Here is a 23,947-nt window from a genome sequence, read left to right as displayed (position 1 = left end):
CCCTAGCTCAGATGAAGCGCACGTGCTCCTTTTCTGCTCTTTACAGGGCTGTGCCCTCCCCATCTGCTTCCTGCATGACTCACTTAAGAGACAAAAGAAGGTTTTCTACAGGCAACAGCACATGAGAACCTATTTTGTTCAGCAAACATTTCAGTCTAGCAAAGAGGTCAGCTTGGTTTCAAATACCACAATCATGTTTTGTTTTGTTTTTTCAATAGAGGCTATTTCTTACTTTGTCTCCTTGAACCAAGGTAGGTCTTTTCTTTAGGGCACTTCTTCCTGTTAACGAGCTTTTTCTTCAGCTTTCTTTATGGATCCATACCCTTGTCCTCTTATTTCTACGTATCCAACATGGTGACCAGTCTTAATGACAATGAATTTACTCATCTTAAAGGCTTTATTACGTTCTACTTTGGCCTTCTAGGACACCACACAGTTAATAAAACTATTTCCAAAATGGCTACACCTTCAAGGAGGTTCGAAAGAGATATTCTGACTTTACTTGAAGTCTGACAAGGCTTGGTTGCTGAGCAGAGTATGTGCTCAGTAAATACTGGATGGTGATTCGCCTGAAGGCATGCTCATTTTTTCAACATCTGTTGAGTCTTATCTGTCAATGAAGCTCTTTGAAACCACGGTGAAGCAGTTAGATTTGCTTTTATTCTTCCTTTGGTTCCTTTTGAATAAAGAGGGTTCTGATTCAGGAAGATACACAGATCATTGTCATCTTCTAACTCAGTAAATCCATAAAGAGTAAGAAGCTTGCAAACCAATGCAAGATTTTCTAACATATAAGCATACTGGTGGGTAACACGGGCCAAGTCCCTGATTTCTTCAAGTCCTGAATTACTTTACCCAAGAATTTTTAAAAATATTGCCATAGATTCAGGAAAACCATTACTATAGCGGAAGAGCTGTATCAATACTAAAGATCGTCTCTCAGTTTTTTTTTAAATATCCTTTATGAGCAACTGAAATACTGAGCTGCTAACCAAAATACTTCAGCAAAAGTCTTTTACGTTATTAATTTTAAAATTAACTTATTTGAAAAACAAGAAAAGAATGTTTTTACGCTGCTTCCCTTCAAGTTCTTTTTAAAGCCAGTTCTATCAAACAGTTACACAGAGGACCCTTTGGTAAGGTTGCACAGGTAGCGGAATTACACCAGGTTTCCCTTTGAAAGTCACTATTAACATAAATACAAATAATATACAGGTGTCACCAAATGTCAAGTAAGAGACAGGCTATCAGGCTTATCAGATCCAAGCTCAACTTTGCCAGCAGCTAAGCTTTCGGCTTGAAAATGTTACCATTCCTCTTAGCTCTGATGGAGTGACATTCACTTAATTTAATTTCAGCAGAGTCTTTAATTTGTGTGAGGCCTCCTGACAATGAATGATGAGCTAACAGAATCCATGAAGACCCTCCACCACCTTCAAAGGGTCCCCTCCTGTCCATAAGGGACAAGGAGATGGCCCTGCCTCCTGCGCTCCCATGGAGGGGGCAGAGAACACAAATGCCCCTCAGCCCAGCAGCTTCTCGAGCGTCTCCTTGGTGACCGGAGAGTTGAAGATGCTGCCTGGTCCTTGCCTTCTGAGAATCTACCACTTTCATCATAACTGCATCCAGCACAGGTAACAGCCGTTCTCTGTGACCTGCTCTGTGGTGGGGTGGAATTATTATTTGCCATTTTCACCATGACTTATTCTAGGAAAGATGAATAGAGACTGGTCAGTGGATACGTTCTCATGATGTATATTTGAAGTAAGGATTTAAAGACTAGGCAATGAGCAGACCCCATGGACCATAGCCTGTCGGGCTCCTCTGTCCATGGAATTCTCCAGGGGATCTTCCAACCTGGATTGAACCCAGGTCTCCCGCACTGCAGGTGGATTCTTTACCATCTGAGCTACCAGGGAAGCCCAAGAATACTGGAGTGGGTAGCCCATCTCTTCTCCAACCCAACCCAAGAATCTAATGGGGGTCTCCTGCATTGCAGGCAGATTCTTTACCAGCTGAGCTACCAGGGAAGCCCCAGTGAGCAGTTCAGAAGTGGACAAATGTATATATTCTAACTCTGAACAATGATATTGCATTCCATCAACAACTCTTGATCACTGGAAAAAACAATTATTTTGTTCATTTGCTAATCAGAGCTTTCCGTGGTGAGACATGAATGAGTTATAGGTATGCCAGGTCCTTGGGGCAGCTGACAGGCTGAGACAGTCAGGATCCCAGGACTGGTCACCTGCGGCAGTGGCCAGCCCTCTCAGCTTACCACAGTATGATACACAAATATTATCATTTTCTATATGTGTCACTGCGGGAAAATGGTTAGGGAACACTACCGTATATAACAGAAAAACTATCTGGATAACAGATTCTAACCCATTAAAGAAGCGTTACTATAAACAACAGAAAATCCTTTGGAATCTCCTAGTGACAATTAGATTGTTGGATGTTGACAGTTAAACAAACTGTACTCACCAATGAAGGGCTATTTTGTAGTAAGAATCCGCTATCTGGGAGCACAGAAACTAATAACAGACAACTCAGATGAATGCAGATGACTACACCTTCAGGAAACGGTGCCGTAAATGTCTCTTATATGGACCCCTGTGGAGATGGGCCCCTACTCAGAAGGCAGTTAGGTTTCAAAAGAAAATTAATGTTCACCTAAGTGTTCTTGCCTGGAGAATCCCAGGGATGGGGGAGCCTGGTGGGCTGCTGTCTATGGGGTCGCACAGAGTCGGACATGACTAAAGCGATGCAGCAGCAGCAGCAAACCTGAATGGGTTTCTGAAAGTGTGTTAGTCATGCAGTCAGTCCCACTCTGTGACCTCATGGACTGGAGCCCAGCAGGCTCCTCTACCCATGGAATTCTCCAGGCAAGAATACTAGAGTGGGTTGCCATTCTCTTTCTCCAGGGGATCTTTCTGACCCAGGGATTGAACCCAGGTCTAATGTATTGCAGGCAGATCCTTTATCATCTGAGCCATTTCTTCAACGTAAGACTAAAACTATCATCTGGAGAGACTTGTTACAGCCCTAGTGTTTCTCTTCCTCATGTTTTCAAGATTATTCAAAGTGTTCTAATTTGTTTTGTGGACTGAACACCAAAATAGTACAAACTGCTCTGAGATATGTCTTAAGGATGGAAAACTCCACTCTAAATAGGATAATTCAGTCAGACTTTTCCCTTTAAACAGAACTAGATTTTGTTTGTTTTTAATTAAAAGAATAGCTGGCTAATCCAATCCCCTTAATTTAAGAATAAAAGAAGCCGATTCAAAGAACCAGCTGCAACAGAAAGCTTTTAAGTGTTCTTTTTGGTGGTACCAGTCTTCAGTAAAAAAAATTTACAGCCATGAACATACAGAATATTCTTTTCCATCTCACACTCTCAGTTAACAAGAGACCAAATTAATCTATAGAAGTCAACATTAAAGGATTTAAAAAATCTTTTTGTACCTTTGAAAAACTCATCTAAACATCTAAGACATGCTGAATAACAATATCTTTGCTTCTGAAATGTACATTAAAAATAAAAACAAGTGTTCAAAACCCATCTTGTAAACTACAGAGTGAACAGAGGCCTGAGGGTGACAGTCATGTGATAATGTCTGCTAGAAGACCATGCAGCAGTGTGGCAAGGAAAGCCAACCAAACTCCAACCACTGCCACAGTATGTTATCCCAAGATACTCCTACTGGGGGAAAAAAAAAAATCTAAAACAATCTACTCACGAAGTCCTGACCATCTCTTGGGAAAAGAGTATGTAACAGACCTGGTCTATCAAATTCAAAGCCTTATCATGCACTAAACTTCTAAGTGTCTGGACAAATTGGGCCAATTTCAAATATCCACTCAACTTAGAGAGAAAAACTACACCTACAAGCCCTGGAATATAACTGGATCATCATCATGGAGCTAAAGTTTGGCCCAACGGCTTACAATGTGGCAGTACTTACAAACAAAAGGGAAAAGCAGACACTTGAAACTCAGCGGAAGTATCATGAACACACTCTGCTGTGATAACAAGTGTACAAAGACACCAGCCAACAACAGAAGAATCAGGAAGACAGCAGCAACTTTTAAGTAAACTCAGGAGCAAACATGTCACAGGATTTGACAGGCTTTGCAAACACCCTTCAAAGGGATCGGCCAGACTCAGAGCATCAGGAATACTGAGTCAGTTAACAATTTTATCCAGGTTCAAGGGAAGCACCAATATGACCACTGACCAAGTCCATCATCTTGAGTCCCTCCAAGAGCTTGCAGTTCCTGTTCTTCAGCCTGTGGGCTTCATCGATGACTACACATCGCCAGGGTATATTCCGCAGCTCAGGACAATCGGTCAGAATCATCTCAAATGTAGTGATGATGGCGTGGAACTTATATGACCCCTTTATCACTCGACCCTATAATAAGGACTCCGCGTTACTGTTTAGCATTGAAGATTACATTAATAACTTTAAGGATGAATAAATAGCATAAGAGATATACATATATGTTTATCCTTTTGGGAACACCTTCATTTATACTTTGTTTTCAAGGTATTTTTGGAGGTTTTAAGCTCTTACGGTACAACAGAGTTTTAAAATCTTTCCTTTTTTAAGGAAGTTTTGCAATTTGTTGGTAAAATTTCCAATCCAGTTTTTTTATAGATAAGATGCAGTAAGTGCGCCTATTCTAGTTACTTCCTACAGGCTCCAACAGGCGGAAGGCCAGAGGCACTATGTACTAAGGCAACGTTTTAAAAATGTTTTTACTTTTTAAACCTTTTTTTTTTTTCATTTTATAACTTAGTTTTCAGTTTTAACGTGCTAACATGAGAAAAGCATTCAACTCAGGACAGAACTTTCAACAACTTTCCAAATGTAAAGATCAACACCAAAACACATTTTAATATTCTTCTCCTTTAAGTAATTGTAGGTCAGATTTTACACTCAAAGCAAATAAATATAGAACAAAAACTCTGTCCTATTTCCAGTTATAGGACTTGCATTTCACGTATTGCTTAAAACTATTTTATTATAGCACATACTATTTATTCTTCTTTCTCTGTCACTTATAATGCTTCAGGGTCAACATCAAAGATAATTTCATACAGATAACTAGAATTAGTTAAAAGTCATAGCAACTGCTACTAAGAGCCAAAGTATAAATTATTCCCTCTGGGTATATTCAATGCACCAGTTAATGTTAGGTGCCTAATATTTTTCACTTCCAGAAACAATAAAGAACACAATACTCTTCCCATTTCCATTTAATAACTCTTTTTTGGTTTCACCTTCTCTTAGGGTTTAAAAAATAAACCAAATTAGGCTATCAATGCATTGAATGATTTTCAGCAGTCATCCAAGGTAAAAATAATTTCATGTGTTCTAATAATTAGAAAGACCAAGGCTATAAAAAGAAAGACCTGTCATCATAAGATAAGGAATTATGATCCAAACATAAATTGGGTAAGAAATCTAAACAAAATTTCTTTAGTTCTGCAAAATCTAGACATTCCCCTCAAAGGTCTGAAAACCATTTGAACATTCAACATGTTAAAGCACCCCTACGTGTAAGGACTGTCCGCCTAAAACACTTTACCTGGGGATCTTTGAAGTACATTTCATACAACTGAATGGTCCGACGGCTAGCTTGACTCCCATGGTACACAACCACGTTCAATTCTGTCCAGGTCCGGAATTCCCTTTCCCAGTTGGGGATTGTGGACAATGGGGCAATCACTAAAAAAGGGCCATGGATTCCTTTCAAATATATCTCATAGAGAAATGTAATGGACTGGATAGTTTTTCCCAAACCCATTTCATCTGCTAAAATGCAGTTTCGCCTTTGGGAGGGAAATAAAACAAGGAAACTTTCATGAGTACACATACAAGACAGCGCTTTCTTGTCACAAGGTAAGTGTATATATCCATTAAACTCATAAATGCATGCCTTAAATGCTTCTTTAAATACAATGAGATATATTTTCAAACAAAATGTTCGGAGACACAGAAAATTACTTCCACATACTTCAATCAGTCTCTACATTAGTACATGCTAATTAGACAAATATTAAGCATACTGCCAGTGTTTGCTTTTTTAAATAATTTTTATTAGCGAGTTAAAATGTTGCTATATTTGATCAATACTCTCAATAACTGCAGAAGAGCTATTATAGGCTTTCTTTAAAAGGTGAAGAAAAATGCATTTTACATACATGTTGTACCAATTGAAAAGTAGCCAGTTTACTCCCTCCAACTGGTATTCCCTGAGTTTGTTATTGTTTTTATACTCCCTGGAACTCTCCGATTTCTTCCAGTCATCAGCAGGGGGTCGCTCCTGTTTCAAATACAGGAAATCCCGTTAGTGGTTTCTCACAGACCACACCACCCAGCTGTGTGCAAATGCGACCCTCCACTACCCGCCAGTCCTCACCACACGCTCTGTCTCTGGCTCCCGGGACATGAGCTTCTCAAACTCTTCGATCTTGGCTTGGTCTATGTCCTGCCTCAGCTCCCACGTGCTGTCTTCATAAGGCAGTGAGCACCACTTCACCAGATAGTGAGTCACAGGCTGGGCCGGGTTTAAACACAGCAGAATGACGTATGAAAAACATGCACTCTACTTCACTTACTGACAGACACTACCCCAGCAACAGCGAGACGGAGCTGGGAGACGTCTTAAAACTGTGACCGCCGAATGAGGAGCCCTTGGTTAGTGTCTGAAGGAACTGAAAATACAGTTAAGTCCCCACATATGAACGAGCTCTATTCCAAGAGTGCATTCATAAGTCCAACAAAGTTAGCCTAAGTACCCAGCTTGTGCGTGTGTGTGTGTGTGTGTGTGTATGTGTCTGTGTGTGCGCGTGCGCACCTACTGCACTGGCAGGTGGATTCTTTACCACTGCGCCACCTGGGACGTAGCCAACTAATACAATAAGCGATATGTACCTCTGCTTTTACACTTGCTTCCAAACATCCCGGGTCTGAACTAAAGCTACTGTGCTCTGTAACAGTACTGTACAGCAGTAAAGTACACAAAAGGTCAACCATCTGTCGAGGATGCACACACACGACAGCATATGCCAGACGCATGAACCAACCTATGCGACTGGACATGCACACACACGTTCACACCTTTGAAAATTTGCAACTTGAAGGTTCGTATGTAGGGGACTTTCTGTAATATTATATATTGTCAGAACAAATTGATTTTTATCTAAGCCACTGGTTAAGTCATGTTCAAAAGCCAAAAAGTATATAGAAATAGCTAGTAAATAACAAAACTGAATCTGAACCTTATTCTTATCTGTGTGATCATCATGCAACTGATTCAGACTCACAGGGTAACTTACCTTGGTGTGTTTACATATTTACCTAACTGCCTACTTTCTTAAACAATGAGAAACAGGTTTGAACTTACTAGAATTTCTTCTTTTTTCTTAAAGGGATACTGTCTGCATGCAATTGCTTTAAAGTAATATGTTTGAGCTCTAGAAAACTGGAGAGCAAAATACCTTGGGTAATGCAGACCAAGAAGATCTCCTTTGCCTTTCTTCTAGAAAAATTTGTGTTTTTGGACCTTCATTTTAGGACAAAGGTACCGATTATTAAGCCCTAAAACTAATAGTAAATCGATAAATCTCAGCTAAATTTAGACCAAGGCTCTGACCTGGCTGTGATGTTACAAACATTTGCTGTACTATATAAATAAAATATGGGGGAAAAAAATTTTTTTTAAGTACAACTAAGCAAAACTAGAAAGGTAAACATTGTATTACAGATATGCTCTTTGAAACATCATGGACCTTGTGATACAGAATTTGGATTAAAAATGGGACTTCACTGTAGACTCTCACTAGACAAGCAAGATTCAAACATCCAAACACTTTATGCAGTTTAATTTACAAGAAGAAGCTAAGTGACAGACCTCACGGTGAGTAGGCATATCCTTACTCAGACACAATGCTCAGAAGTCACTAGACGCTGTTTATTCTTACTCGATGAGTAGGGTGCCCTACCAACTGCCGTTTACAATCTCTTTGGGTTCTTCAACGCAAAACGGGCATGCTGAGACTCAGATCTCACAAAAAGAAGGATTCTATAGCATCCTCCATGTACCGTGTTAAATGAGGTCCATCAACTTCATTAGCGATGTCTTCTGTTACTTAACATTGAACTGCGTTTTTGCTACAAGGGCACTCTTATAAGCAGAATTTGTGCTACATAACAGATTTACACCAAAATATAGTAAATTCCTTACTGATCGTATCTGGAACTGTGCAAAGTGTCAGTGCTCTTTGCTTCACATTGGAAACTGATTTCTTTTAAAAAGCTCTCAGACTAAAACAAACAACATTTTTACTGTGATTATTAAGTCCCCAAACTAATAGTAAGTTAGTACATTTCAGTTTGGTTTTGACCAAGTGTGTCATAATACAAGGCTGTGAGCAGGACCAGATCTTGAGAGTTCATGATGGTTCTCCATAAACACACGTAAGCGGTCTGAGCCACTGCCCCCTAAGACAAATGGTCTTCTGTTACCTCTCCCCGGTCATCTGTGCTACGTGCAAAGTCCATTATCCGGTCAACCTCCACATAATCTGGATTAAAAAGCTCATCTTCAATCTATACCAAAGGGGAGAAAAAGAAAGTTAAAATGTTTATTTAACTCCTGAGAATAAACACTATTTCACTTTTCATCAGGCAGTACTATTTGGGGTCACAGCAATACAAAATTTATATTTGGCAAAGGTCTGTTATATTAATTGAAATGCTATAATTTAGCAAAATTTCCCATGAGGAAATCAAGAGTTCTCAGACTTTGTTAACTGGGTCTTTTAATTACTGTGTGAAACCTTTTTACTGTGAGAGAATGTTTAAGAATATTTTAAATCAAGTGTGAAATTACAATTCACTAATGAGCAATCCAAAAGGCTTATGGCACGCAATGCATTTAGCATTCTTGAGACTGTAGTTTGCAAAAAAGATCAGAACTGTGCACAGTAAGTGCTACCAGAGTCTTGTAACTGTCTGATGCCTTATAGCATCATATGCAGAATGTTATTCAAAAGCTAAAAACACTGAGACCAGTGAATTCCACACTTAAGCGTGAACGGAGTTTATACTGTTTGGTCACCTTTGCCAATCAGTATTAGTACCTTATCTGAATACAATCTTGGCATACATCAAAGTGTTCTCACATGATTTATTTTTATTGAACACAGAACATTTGGCTAAAAGTATTGAGGATAAAGAAATGAGGCTTTAAACATTGGGTTCTCTAGCTGAGACATTAACAATCTTTACAGAAGTCAAGTAACGCGGCTTGTCTGCAAACTGATCTCACGTAAAAGAAGAGAATTTGGCTCAAAGGGAAGTTACAGATTAAGCCATACTTTAAAGAAGTCAGAGACAGATAAGTTAGAAAAAAAAAAGACACATTACTATGTGTTCCCAGAGATCAATTTATCAGCAACATAACTTCATTAAAATGCTTTGCAAAAACATTAGATACTGTCCACGTCCCCAAAGTTGCAGGCTGAAGAGCCACCTGGTTACAGTCAACTTCAGGATAACAAACATCCTCTGGGGCCCTGTGCCCACTTAATGCACCCAGTTTGGATGCTGTGGGCTGTGAATCATGAAACAAAACCCAGAAAACACCAAGAGTGTGTTTCAACTGCCTCAGGTATTTACCCGGAGTTCATGACTAAGGCAACAAAAACCTTTGAAACACTCTGTTAATTTGAAGTGTTAATATATTAAATGCATTGGCTTGTTAAAGCTTCTAGATTTAGGTGCCCAGTATCTACATATTATGCATGTAGAGCATAAACACTAAACCTTTCCACAAACTAGGATTTTATGATAAAAGCTCTAAGGCAACTTGTTCTTAAAACAGAATCCTTTATTAAATCCGAATTAAAATCCTTAACTTTACTCCTAAACATGTTTATCCTTCAAGCAAGTAATCTATGCCAGCACACCTGTGATTTCCAGTCTCAATAATTTTTCTGAACAGAGAGTTTTAGTTGCAGTGACTTAAAAGGAAGCCTAAGTAATCCCACGGACAGAGGAGCCTGGTGGGCTGCAGTCCATGGGGTCGCTGAGAGTTGGACATGACTGAGTGACTTCATTTTCAAGTTTCACTTTCATGCACTGGAGAAGGAAACGGCAACCCACTCTAGTGTTCTTGCCTGCAGAATCCCAGGGACGGAGGAGCCTGGTGGGCTGCCGTCTATGGGGTCGCACAGAGTCAGACACAACTGGAGTGATTTAGCAGCAACAGCAGGTAGGTGAATCAGAGAAGGCAACAGTGGTCATGACTAAAAATCTCAAAGTAGCAGAACTGGGGGGTGCCTGAAGCCAGGACCATTTATAGGACACGACAAAGGACAGGTGTGTGTGTGAGCACACCTGCCTGTGTGTGTGTGTAAAGGATCAAGAACTGATATCCTTCTCTGTTAACCCTCAGATCCTCTTTTCAGACACAAGCTTATGCTCCTATTCAGGACAAAGCTTAAGATTTACTGTTACTAACTTACCAGGAAGATAATGTATTTCAACCTTGTAATTGTTGTTCAGTCGCTAAATCATGTCTGATTATTCGCAACCCCGTGGACTGTAGCACACCAGGCTCCCCTGTCCTTCACTGTCTCTTGGAGTTTGCTCAAACTCATGTCCATTGAGTCAGTGATGCCATCCAACCATCTCATTCTCTGCTGCCCCGTTCTCCTCCTGCCCTCAATCTTTCCCAGCATCAGCGTCTTTTCCAATGAGTCAGCTCTTTGCATCAGGTGGCCAAGTTTACACTACGCCGTTGGGGGCATGGAGTTCAGATTCCAGGAGACCCCAGATTTGTTACCTGAGAGGATAAGTCTGGACTCTATGACATAAAAGTACTGCACGCTCGTCTGTCTGTGACCCCCTCCCCCATCTCCAACAAGGGGTCAGGTTGTGAAGTTGGCCATGAAACAGGTATGATTTTCCATCCAATTTCACACTTTTTTTTAACAGTTTACATTCTGTTAAACTCCTTCATGGAGAGGAAAACGAATGAGTCAGCCAGGTTAGTCTTTCAATGTGAAGGTTTTTCTTTTTATCTGCTTGAGGCTGTAAATGAAAGCAAACGGGTCTAGGGACCCCTGGAGGCAGCCCACGAGAGCCTTGTTTACGTAACTGACTATGCTGGAAGAGAACCGTGGCTCTTCCTAAACTATGCAGGCATTCTTTCCTGCCCTAGACATTAGTCAGTCAATCAGTGTTCGTTGCTCAGTCACGTCCGACTCTGCAATTTCATGGGCTGTAGCCTGCCAGGCTCCTCTGTCCATGGGATTTTCCAGGCAAGAATACTGGAGTGGGTTGCCATTCTATTCTCCAGGGGATCCTCCTGACCCAGGGATTGAACCCAGGTCTCCCACACTAGGGCAGATTCTTTACTGTCTGAGTTACCAGGGAAGCTCTAAGTATGGGTACCTCATTGTCTTAATTGATAAACTAGGATAAAGGGGAGGGAGGTAAAGAAATTAGATATTATATCAACTCCTGTACCACAGCGTATCATCTGTGAAAAGAAGGTCAGCAAACTCTCTGACTTTAACAAGAGAAATGTCACACACCTTCCCCAATCGAAATAAACATTTACATCCTAGAACTTAATACTAACTGTAGAGGTTTTGAGTTTTTAATCTGCTAAACTTTTTTTTTTATATATATAGACCATTTTTAAAGTCTTTACTGAAACTTTTTACCATATTGATTCTGTTGTTTATGTTCTGGTTGTTTCACCACAAGGCAGGTGGGATCTTAACTCCCTGACCAGGGATCGAACCTGTACCTCCCACAGCAGAAAGCAAAGCCTTAACTTGTGGGCTAAGAGAGTCCCTTACCTGCCTTGTGTCCACTTAGTTTTTCACTGTCTACTAAGTGTACTTCCATTACAAGATTGAATCATACCACCATATTTCCACATAATCTCAGAAGGACCAGTTATCTTCTAGACTAAGCAACAGGAAAAATGAGAAATTTCCTGTTTACAAATTATTTTAGCAATAACCAGTTACCAATTTGCAAGTAACAGCACCAAATGAGGCAAACTAGTTTCTCTTAATAATATGCTGACATGAAATTCAAAATTTAGAACACTTTAAAAATGTAAATACTTTAGAAAATTAACCAGGTTTTTCATACCTCTGACAGGAATTTGTTCTGGCCTTGCTTTGCCTTAAATCGCTTAATCTTTTGCTGAATTCTCTTATCTTTTTCCAGATCTTCTACAGACGCCCATTGACAATGAAGATAAGAGCTAAAAAAATAAAACGATATACTTGAAACAGAAAATAATTGATCTTTATGATACATGTTCATTATCACTCTCCCCACAAAATCAACTACACAGATGACTAATAGAATAACCTGTTTAATTACTTACTCATAAAGGCTGCTGAGCCACATTTCAGTATAACTACTAATTGTTAAGAATAAGAGAAAATAATCAATAACAGATACTAAAATTTGCCTTCTGTGCTGGGTCTGCTGTTCTCTTACCCATTTCCAATTAAAAAGAAAGAAAGAAGGAAAAAGACCTAATAACAGGCTGTTTTCATAAGTGAATGGATTTTACTCCAATACAAAACAATTAGCACTACAAGATGGCTTTAATTATGGATTTGTTTTGAGCTTTTTATCATTAATTGAGAAATAAAAGGTTTCTGTCAAGTTTAAAGAATTCAAATTTAAAATAGCAAAGGTAAACCTCATTTCCTCCTTCTAAAACAACTGGGGAGAAAAGGAACCCCCCCACCCAGCTCTAGAACATCAGTACCCCCAGCCCTCTCCTTGTGAGTTCTTCTGCCAGGAGCTCTGAGATGATGCCCCCTGGGGTCCCTTGTGAATTCTTCACTCTCCAGTGCCTACTCTCTTCTCTCACTGGTTAGTCTCTTCCTGTTGAGACTCACCACCAGCCTGCTCTGAGCAGGTGCTGTGTCTTCTCTAACCTGAACTTGAATACTCCCCACCCCACCTTTCCCTTTTCATCCCCAAGACTCACAGGTATACAGCTAATGTTGTACAGTACCTTTTTGACATTCTTTCATTTAGTTATTTCAATATCCTTTAGTACTATCATCCTCTCCCTACCCCACATCCCTATAACCTTGCCTGTCTCTTATTTCTCTTTTTAGTGATGACATTTTAAAAAATGAGGTGCTTTCAAAATCAAGATACTCCTACTCTTAGAAATTATGTGGCCACTACAAAAATCTTTCAAAAAATGATTAATGATATGGGAAAGGCTGATGACATTAAATAGCGTATCATTTTTATTCATATAACATCTAATATGCATTTTCATAGGTAGGACAGATTTAGTCCTACAGTAGACTGAGGGAGATAAGGATTTTAAATACATATGCCTTGTATAGATATGAATTGATAGATGCCCTGTATGTGCGGGCACACACACACACACACACACACTCAAGGGAAAAGACTCAATGAAAACGCATCAAAATGCTAGCAGTGATCATTCTGGGTGGTAAGACTGTAAATATTTTTTACTTTGACTTGTATTTTCCAAATTTTCAATAAATAACATGCAATACTGTTATAACCAAAACCAAATATTATAAACATCACCTAGTCTAGTTTCCTAATTACTGGACAGAAAAAGGTATGTGAGCACTTAGCACCTTTGTCTTGGCTGAGGTGCACATGCCTTTAAAAGCGTCGCCAGGCCGGCCATGAGGGAGATGCAGGCCCTTCAACAGCTGGTCCAGCCCTGCCCTCCCTCCGGCAAACTAGGCTGAAATTTTGGGCAGTGAAATCAGCTCCAACTAAATGGAGAAAAACCACAGGCTTCTCTACTAGGATCAGAAACAAGGCAAGGATACCTATATGTCCTCTACTGTTCAATATCACATTCTAGGCATTGGCCAATGCCGTTAGATGAGAGAAAATAAGAGGAGTGGTAATTGGAAAATAAGAACTCTATTTGCAGACAATATGACTGCATAACTGGAAAACCCTAGAGGATCAATTAGGAAACTAATTCAAATAATAAAATAAAATAATTCAGTTATATAGCAGAATATAAAATTAACAGACAGAAGTCAAATGTCCCCATTTACACAAATAAAACAGAAGAAATAATGATAGTGAAAACCTCTTTTATAGTATCAACAGAGAAAAAATACTTAGTAATAAATTTAATAAGGAACATGTGAAACTTGTATAAGGAAGCATTTAAGGTCCTCCTAAAAGACACAGAAAGCAAGCTAAGCCAAGAAAGACATCCTTGTTTTCAGATAGCAAGACTCAATATAAGAAGTCATAAATTTGTATTCATGTAAATAAAAATATAAACAACTATTTTAATGGAGTTAGACAAGTGAATGCTGCATTTATATATAAAAATGAACATGCTAAACATCCAGAAAAACCATAAAAAGGAAATGTCTTAGGGGAAACTCCAATAAACCAGATAACAAAATACTATAAAGCCTCTATAAGTAAAATAGTATGCTATAACTTGTGAAGAGACAGATCAAAGGATTAGAGTAAAGACAGATAGGACCCAATAAATATGTATCTTTAGTTCATGATAAAGTGTATATCAAATCACCAGGGCATAGATGGACTTTTTAATAATGATGCTGAAACAACAATATCTGAAAAAGAATAAAATTAGAGTTATGCTTTATACCATGTACCAAGTGAATCAAGAACTGAAACAGAGAGGATAAAAACATGCAAATATTACAGAAAAACACAGAAAATTCCTCTTTAGCCAGGGGTAGGGAAAGGATTTCCAACTACGATTCCAAAGTAAGAACTAATAAAAGGAAAGACAAACAAATCGGAATATAAAAAACTTAAAAAAAAATACAATGCTATACACAGCAATAAATAAAGTCAAATGACAACTAAAACTGGGAAAAGATAGCTGCAATATATAATATAGATTAAGGACTAATACTGCATACATATAAAGAACTGTTAAAAACGGAAGGAAGCACAACAGAAAACTGGGCAAAAGATCTGAACACATAACTGACAGGACAAGGTACAAAAATGATCACTAAACTTACGCAAAGATGTTCTAAATCACTCACAATAAAGGAAAATGGTACTTAAAACCACACTGAAATACAATTTCCCACAAAAAGTAAACAAACACACACATACACACACACACACATATACACACAAACACATACACACACAAACACACACATATACACACACAAACACACATACACACACACACACATACATACTACATTGGAAATGTTGTGCGGAAATGCGTGATCTCACACAGTATTGGCAGGAATGCAAACAGAACTATTAGACATTGCAAAATTCCCTAGGAGAAGTGCATTTATGTTTGCCTTTTGATTTAGCAATCCCAGTTCTAAAAACTCACCCTGAAGCTATGCCTCCAACAATTCGAAGATATGTAGGCATGAAAATATATATTGCAGCATTATCTGTAACTATAACATATCAGAAGCCATTTACAAGCCAGCACACATGGGAGATTGGCTGGGTAAGTTATCACGCAGATGTGCAGTGGAGTACTAGGCAGCTGTAACAAAGAATGAGGAAGACCCTATGAACTGATGTTGAGTAACATAGTACTCATAGTATTGTGAAAAAAGCAAAGTGCCAATGTGTACTGATGCTATTCTTTCATGCTTAAGAAAGAAAGGGAAATAACATATAAAATAAACCAACCTATCGATTTACCTATCTCCATATTCATGTCAAAAATTACAGGAAGGAGGATGTATATGTATATTGTTTATGTACAATATTTGCAATTGTAAAATACATTGGCATATAGATATATATAGTATATAAATATGTTTGCAATTGCAAAAAAAAAATTACAGGAAGGATAAATCTGAGATAAATGAGAAGGTAAGTAGGAATGGGGTGGAAAGGAAGGGAGGATGGCATTTCTTTGGGTATCGTCTTGTATATAATTCTGACTACTGAAGCGTGTTAGTATTTCATGAACTTGAAAAAAAAAAGCAAAAAAAAAAAAAATCAAAGGATGGCTGCTGCTACACCACTTCAGTGGTGTCCGACTCCGTGCGACCCCACAGACGGGGTGGGGCCTAAAATGGATTACAAATACAAACAGAAACTAATGAGCCAAAAGTAGTGTTAGTCACTCAGGTGTGTCCAACTCTTTGTGACCTCATGGACTGTAGCCTGCCTGGTTCTTCTGCCCATGGGGTTCCCCAAGCAAGAATACTGGAGTGGGTTACCATCCCCTCCTCCAGAAGATCTTCCCGACCCAGGGATCGAACCTGTGTCTCCTTCACTGCAGGCAGATTCTTTATTCGTCTGAGCTACCAGGGAAGACCATAATGAGACAAACTGAGTATCAAATAAATAACATCCCACTGAAGCGGGGCAGGAAGGAGAAGGGCTAATCTGACCAAAAAGCACTTAGAAAAAGCACTTAAACAAAATGCTAACAAATACTGAATGAAGCTAGCAGGCTTGTTTTTCACATAAATATGGTCTAATAATTCTGAATCCATTTCTTACATATTCCAGGATTAACAAATAAGAAAATATATTATGGATCACAGAAAATATATTATGGATCATATGTCTACTGTGACAGGTTTCTCACAGTAGAAAACAGAGAGTTATTAATATTAGAAGGGGAAAGAATAGAATGAATCCCGTGGCATTGAAATAAAATTGGAACTATCACTATACAGACATTGTTCTTCCTTGTTGGCAGGTAGACAGAAATGTGTGGGTATATACAATGAACATTTATGTGTGTGTGTTTGTGTATATGTCATACATACATGCATTACCATACACACAGGCACGTGGATGCCCTTCCTAAGCCCAGAAGCAATGACTCCCCAGCGGCAGTGAACACACCTAGTTAAACCTTGGTTTCTAAATGCTCTTCTCCAGTAAAAACAACCAAGGCTCCAAAGAGAAAGGACCAATTCCAGGACTTGAACAGGAAGTTTTGAGATGCGTCAGGAACATCTTCTGGTGCCAGAAACTAAGGAAGTACTCGAAGAAGGACAGGGACAAGGTAAGCGAGGGAGGAAGCAGCCTGATGGGCTTCCACTGGACAGGTCTGGGATCAAGTGAGCAAAGGAAATTATGCCATGGCAGTAAGGGATTATGAGCCCTGAGTAACATAAGACTCCACACAGGAATTCTTTGTACTGCTGTTGCAATTTTTCTGTAAACCTATTCCAAAATTCTGTCAAAATGAAAGGTTAACAAAAAGTTTTCATTTTATGGAAATTTTAACTTCCTTTAGAGCACTATAACATCAGAGAGGAAAGCTAATTTTTAGCACCACGCTGCTTCATCTCACATGACTGATGACTCATCTCCCCGGCTGGCGGCCACGGCGGCACCTGGTGAGGTACCCCAGGGGCTAGGGTTGGTCACAGGCCGGTTGAGAGGATTTCTGAGAACCAAACACCATGGGCCTCAGCACTCCGCACTGACGGGGATGGGTGTCTATCTAGTGGAGTCGTTTCTTGGCAAAAGATACTTAAACTTCTTGACTTGGAGCGCGATTTGATAAATCCACCAGAAAGCCTTCTCTCTGGCTTACTTGGTTGTCTCCTCCTTATCTAGTCTTCCCATCCACCTGATAAGACTATATGAAACCATGTCATGTGCATACCTGGCATGCGTGTAAGCTTCTCATGCTCTGTGTATAAAACGATCACTGCCTCTAATGTTTACTGAGCATTTTTCATTTCGCTGAACTTTTACAGTAACACTGATAAGAGACTCCTTCATCTTTTTACCTGGTGGAAGGTTCTGCTCACTAACGTCAGAAAGATATCCATCCATTAACACAGTGCCAAATGCGATAGGGGGTGATAACAGAAACCATGGGGCCTGATGCTTTTTTGAGGGTAGGATAGATTTTCTTAGGCTGTCTTGACAGCTCCCTGAAGCCTCTCTTGAAACCCCAGAATTCAGTAATATGACACTTGATTTCCTGGCCTTAAAAAGTTTAAAGTACATTTAGTGTTTACGTTATCAATAAATATTTTTGTCTTTATTCTGTGATTGTTATTTGCGTTAGAGAATGGCTGCGGTCTTTCCTTGGTAGGATGCATATTGATGCTTCAAACTAGGCTGTCCCATCAGAGTGTGCTTGGTCCTAGCATCCTGCCTCCATCTCTTAGAATCAGAACAACAACTCACAGTGGTTTGTGACTCAGTTTTTTAAAAGTTAAGCAATTCAAATTCACTAAACACAAATCAGAAATAAAAACAGATCATCAAAACTGTAGCTCGCTACATTTCAAAACTTGAGATGATGTCACGATTTTTCTAGCGCTTTCACGCAGGAGCAGAGTTCTCATTTGGGCACAGATGAAGGCAGGGTACCTGGCCTCACAGAGCAAAATTCATCTTCAGAGGTCAAGCAGATATTACTTTCTCTGTTATTATATGAGTTTCATCTCCTCTAAAAAGAACTTCTTGGTTATGCATAAAAACTAGTCAACCTTTATACCAATTATACATTTTACAGAAAAATAAAACTTATCAACTATCTAAGATACAAAAGTTAGGAGGCAATGGCCTCCACAGCACTGAATAAATCATACCAAAATTTTCCCATTGCCAATTAAAAAAAAATTCCTGATTACTTTTTAATTTTGTACCTTGAAAATATACTCCCCCATTCAAAAAAAAAAAAAGTCACAATGTACTTACAAGTTTTTATATTTCACGTAGAACTCCTCAACTTCTACCTCCTCTCCGGATTCCTTCTGCAACAGAGGAAAATTTCAGGCATATACTTGAAAGCATCTACTAGAATGCTCCGAAAGTAATGATTTACTCCCGTCTGGACACACATAAGGCATCGCAGAAGTGGCATGGGATGTTCCTGGAAGGATGAGCACGTGGTGAGCTGGTGGGAGGCAGTCGGATGAGGACGGGCCAGGCGCTACCCGACCGGCTCTGGCTTCTCAGACATGAATCACTTTAACTCCTCCCTAACCACATGCAGCTTCATTCACAACAACCTGACCCCAAATCTGGCTTTCTGCCAAACCCACAGTGTTAAGTAGACGCCAAGTGTACCATTTTCGCAGGCAGCAGCCAATTAGCAACTGCTCTCCTGAATGCCATATGTATTATTTTTGGCTGCCTCATGGCAACTTTACATTGTGGGTTTTGTAATGTTTTAAAATATTTAAAAGACATTTATTCGTCCATATAGTTAATAACTCTAAACAAGAAACCATATAAAACTAAACCTTGTTCCTAGGGTGTAATTTCAGTGCATCACTATTGAGGGTTTTAGTTTGACTCGATGGTACAATTAAAATCTCTCAGACAAGATGTCTCACACACGTAGCAGCCAAATAAAATTAACACTCCAAATACGATGTTGAGGTGAGGTTAACGTGGTGACCCGTCAGCCAGACCGGGAGTGCAGTGGGCAGATTATCTAGAATCTCTCCCTTGATCCTGCCTACCGTCATGTCTGCAGAAGATACCACGTGAATGATATTTTAAGCATCTCTTTCAATATTTTTTTTTCCTTTTGGTTTTAGGCTGTTAAACAAGTCGTAATATGTAATTTTCTTCTGGAACATTTGATCAGATAAATCAGGGATGTAAAACATAAACACCACTTACAGATGTTCGAAGATTGCTTTTACACTGTTACGAGAGCACCTGCCTGGAGGGTCGCATTTGGCTGCTAGACGGCCTCAGAGATGCCGCAGAGAAAACTAAAGCAAGTCAGAGCATGACAGAGGACGAACAAAGGAACAGAGACATTTACTGGGTGACAGACTGGCACCAGGTCCATTCAAAGACACTGGGATCGCCCTCAACCCTTAGCCTTCAAACTACTGTCAAAGACCACAGACTAACACTATTCTTCAAAACTCTTCCAAGTTATCAGTTAAACTTAAATATCAAGCAGCTTTTCCATCTGCCAAGAGATCCCCAATAAGGACACTGAGGAGTATGGCCAAAAGCCATTAACATGTGGTCCTACCCTCCCTACAGACTGTCAGACTAGGTGAAGCAAGTCAGACAGAGAAGGAGAAATACTGGGTGACATCCCTTATATGTGGAACCTAAAAAGAAATGATATGCATGAAATTATTTACAAACAGAAAGAGACTCACAGACTTAGAAAATAAACTTATGGCTGCCAGGGGAAGAACTGGGGGAAGGGAGAGTTAGGGAGTTTGGGGTGGGTATGTACACAGTGCTGTATTTAAAATGGATAACCAACAAGGACCTACTCTATAGCGCAGGGAACTCTACTCAATGTTACGTGGCAGCCTGGATGGGAGGGGAGTTTGGGGGAGAATGGATACATGTTGATATGGCTGTGTCCCTTTGCTGTTCACCTGAAACTATCACAACACTGTTAATCAGCTATACCCCAAAACAAAAAGTTTTAAAAATTAAAAAAAAAATCTGGTCCTGCCCTATCATCATCCTAAAACATTTTCTTTTTTTTAAGTATCACCAATTTTATTTATTTTAAAGATTTTTTTTTAAAATGTGGACTTATTTTTTAAATTTCTATTGAATTTGTTACAATGTTGCTTCTGTTTTAGGTTTTGGGTTTTTTGGCCTCAAGGCCAGTGGGTTCTCAGCTCCCCGACCAGCATGAAACTCGCATCCCTCACACGGGAAGTCTTAACCACTGGACCACCAGGGAAGTCCCTATAGCAACGGCAGTTTCTTTTTTCTAAACAAAAATAATAATAACTATTTATTTACTGCTGGCTGTATTCAGTCTGCATTGCTGCATGAGCTCTTCTCTAGCTACAGTGAGCAGGGGCTGCTCTCCAAGTATGCTGTGCAGGCTTCTCGCTGCTCTGGCTTCTCTTACTGCAAAACACAGGCTCCAGGGTGCGTGGGCTCAGCAGTTGCAGCTCCCGGGCTTTAGAGCACAGGTTCAATGGTTGTGGTGCATGGGCTTAGTGGCTCTGAGGCATGTGGGATCTTCCAGGATCAGGGATCAAACCTGTTTCCTGCGCTGGCAGGCAGAATTCTTTATCACTGAGGCACCAAGGATGCCCCTAGAGCAACTTTTTAATCAATCTGCACAGAAAACCATCTGTGTCCCAGATTTTATTTACTTTTATTATTTTTATATCAATTTTTATTGGACTATAGCTGATTTACAATGTTGTGACGTGTCCCAGACATTTTAGTTGTCCAAGATGAAATGTTTGCTAGATGCCTTCAGTATACACCAGCAATTACTGTATCGATAAATTCTGGCTGCTTTGAGTCCAACCGTCCCGGACTCACCTTACATTTTTCTAGCCCTAGTATTACCCAGTTCCACGCCCACATTTCAGCAATCATTTCGAGACACACTATCTTGGCATACAACTGGGGATTTCAGTAGAAAGCCAAAGATAAGACAGGGGCCAGCCAAGGAGAATGAAAAGCCAGGAAGAGCCTAGATCTCATGGTGCTTCTCATAACATATCATGAAATTTAAACCTCGAATGGAATTCAGATGTCTGGTCTGCTGTTTTAACTTTTTGATGTTAACTCTATTTCTTTCAATCCTGAAAAAGGTTTCCAAAATTACATACCTTGGAGGTAGTAAAAAGACAAGCTTTGTCCCTCCCATGGTCTGTCATTTCCTGACTTCATTCTTTCAGAGCCTTGCTCCTGTACTGTCATTCCCATCTTACTCTAAGTGGTCTCACCGACTGGAACTGCTAAGAGGGTCTCAAAGCACACAGGATGATCTCTGAACAAAGAGGTCATTTTCATTCTGCCTTAGTTCTGCTCCAGAAGGCTCAGACTCTTGAAGGTATCGACGCTGTGTCCCTGACTGTCACATAGACCTATTTTCTTGTTGGGATCAGCTATGCTTCAAGGGGGCGTGCTATGGAGATCTCAACAAGAGGGTCTCGAGCTCTCTGGGAGCAGGTGATCGGGTTCCAGACCTCACTGAGCAGCAGCTGGAGCAGGTGCAGAACCGTTTCAGGTCCTAGTTCCTTCGGATGTTCTGAACTAGATCTCTGTGCTCTGTTCAGTGACCACTCATGTTGGATCATCTTCCTGCTCCCAGAACTGCAGGTGGATCCTCTTCCTGCTCCAGAACGGTAGGTGGACCCTCTTCCAGTTCCCAGAACTACAGGTGGATTGTCTCTCTGCTCCAGAACTGTAGGTGGAGAGCTAGAGAACTGTTTTGCCCTTCATATCATATAAATATGATCACACTGGCCTCTTCTGTTTTACTTACAGCAAAACAATGAACGAAAGTGTACGAATTCATCAGCCCTCAGGGGCATCCTTTTTATTATTCACTACATGGCAGTCAGTTTGACCAGACTCTTACGACAGTTGAAAACAGCCCCAGTCCCCTATCTTCACTCCTCAATGTTCAAAGCTCTTTCTTCAATGGGCATATCCAATTAACAACTGAGTCAAGGCACCACTACTGAGCACGCACACACACATACACACGAAATACTCAAATCTACTGGGTTAGTCCAAAAGGGTCTTTGGGGTTTTTCCATAATCTTATGGATGGAAAACCCCCACCAACTTTCTGGCCAACCCATTATCTCTAGGACAGCTACCGGTAAATTTGAGAGTGCTCTGAAGTAATTTTACATACTCAGTAGACTAGTTTTGAGAAATGTGTTTATCCTTTTATTAGACGCTTAGAGTAGTCTATCAAAATCCTTATTATTCACATGCAATTGAAAGTTCCAAACATATTAAGTTATACTTGTCCCACTGTTGCCATGAAACAGAACCTTAACCAGGCATAAATCAATTCCTCGGCCACCTGGATTCTGAAACAGTCATTCAGCAAATGATAATCCAAGCCTGAAAGACCTTTCCCAAGCACCCTATTACTAAATTAAGCAGTTGCATTGAGAAAACAAAGCTAAACTTTAGGGTGAAAAGGTGGAAATCTTATTAAATAATGCAGAAAAGAATGAGAAAGTGCCTTGATGAAAGTAACAATAAAGAAAAGGTATGAATCCATTCTTACTTCTGGCCCAACCTACTGTGTACTATCAGAGGTATCAAATCATGGTTTACTTAGGAAGAAAATAGGACATCATGAATACAGAATTCACTTTCAAAACTATTTTTGACCTTCCGATACAAAAAGGATTTGAATTGTTTTCCCCCAAGGACAGATGGCTCAAGGCAGAAAGGGCTATACTATGACTCACTGTGCAAAGAGAATTAACCTTTACACAATCCAAAAGTCCATTCTTAAACCTATCTCAATATTCAAATACAAGTACCATCTATGTTCCTTCTACTGGGTCTCATGCTTGTGAATTTGGGTTTGTTGTTGTTGTTGTTTAGTAGCTGAGTCATGTCTAACACTTTTGTGACCCTGGACTACAGCCTGCCAGGCTCCCCTGTCCATGGGATTTCCCAGGAAGAATACTAGAGTGGGTTGCCATTTCCTTTTCCAGGGGTCTTCTCCACCCAGGGATTGAACTGGTTTCTCCTGCTTTAGCAGGTGAGTTCTTTACCACTGAGTCACCAGGGAAAACCTAACGTGGGTCCAGAACAACATAGATGCCTGAGCCATCCCCATGTAACACGGGCTGCTGAACCAGAGAAGTTCTGCCGGACGAGTTCTGTGCGTTTGTGTGGCTCCATCATAAGGGATGGCCCCTTAGAAGCTACAGGAATGAGGTCAGCGGATTGTAAATTACCTGAGTCCCCACTACGTGTCAGCACTGCACAGGGGCAGCTCTGCAGCCCTCAGCCAGCTTCCACGGTGCTGCCAGGGGGAGACAAAGGCACCTTCTCACAGCCACGTCTTCAATTATTCAAGGTAAGAGGAAACAGACCGGCGGGGCCAGCTAGAATCCACAGGAAAATCTCAAATTTCCTTTTGTTTCTATTTGCCACACTTTCGTCCACTGTTACTAAGGCTGAAAACTAAAGTAACT

At 40.0% G+C, this 23,947-nt stretch overlaps 1 protein-coding gene across 4 annotated transcripts in view; it reads right to left on the bottom strand.

Moving 5' to 3' along the window:
- Nucleotides 1–23,947, bottom strand: part of CHD7 (chromodomain helicase DNA binding protein 7) — a 193,337-nt gene that overhangs the window by 41,072 nt on the left and 128,318 nt on the right. For 3 of the 4 annotated variants that reach the window (XM_069600084.1, XM_069600086.1, XM_069600085.1), the window contains exons 7-13: nt 18,732–18,787; nt 12,192–12,306; nt 8,544–8,627; nt 6,436–6,573; nt 6,218–6,339; nt 5,602–5,845; nt 4,245–4,421 (exon numbers count right to left, since the gene is read on the bottom strand). In XM_069600084.1, coding sequence (XP_069456185.1) covers nt 4,245–4,421; nt 5,602–5,845; nt 6,218–6,339; nt 6,436–6,573; nt 8,544–8,627; nt 12,192–12,306; nt 18,732–18,787 — 936 coding nt within the window. The remainder of the gene's footprint in view (nt 1–4,244; nt 4,422–5,601; nt 5,846–6,217; nt 6,340–6,435; nt 6,574–8,543; nt 8,628–12,191; nt 12,307–18,731; nt 18,788–23,947) is intronic. The other variant, XM_069600087.1, reaches the window with a different exon arrangement.

The sequence above is a fragment of the Ovis canadensis genome, chromosome 9, assembly GCF_042477335.2.
Source record: "Ovis canadensis isolate MfBH-ARS-UI-01 breed Bighorn chromosome 9, ARS-UI_OviCan_v2, whole genome shotgun sequence".
Taxonomy (NCBI): Eukaryota; Metazoa; Chordata; class Mammalia; order Artiodactyla; family Bovidae; genus Ovis; species Ovis canadensis.
The sequence above is the reverse complement of the archived record's forward strand: the minus strand, read 5'-3'. Positions and strand labels throughout refer to the sequence as shown.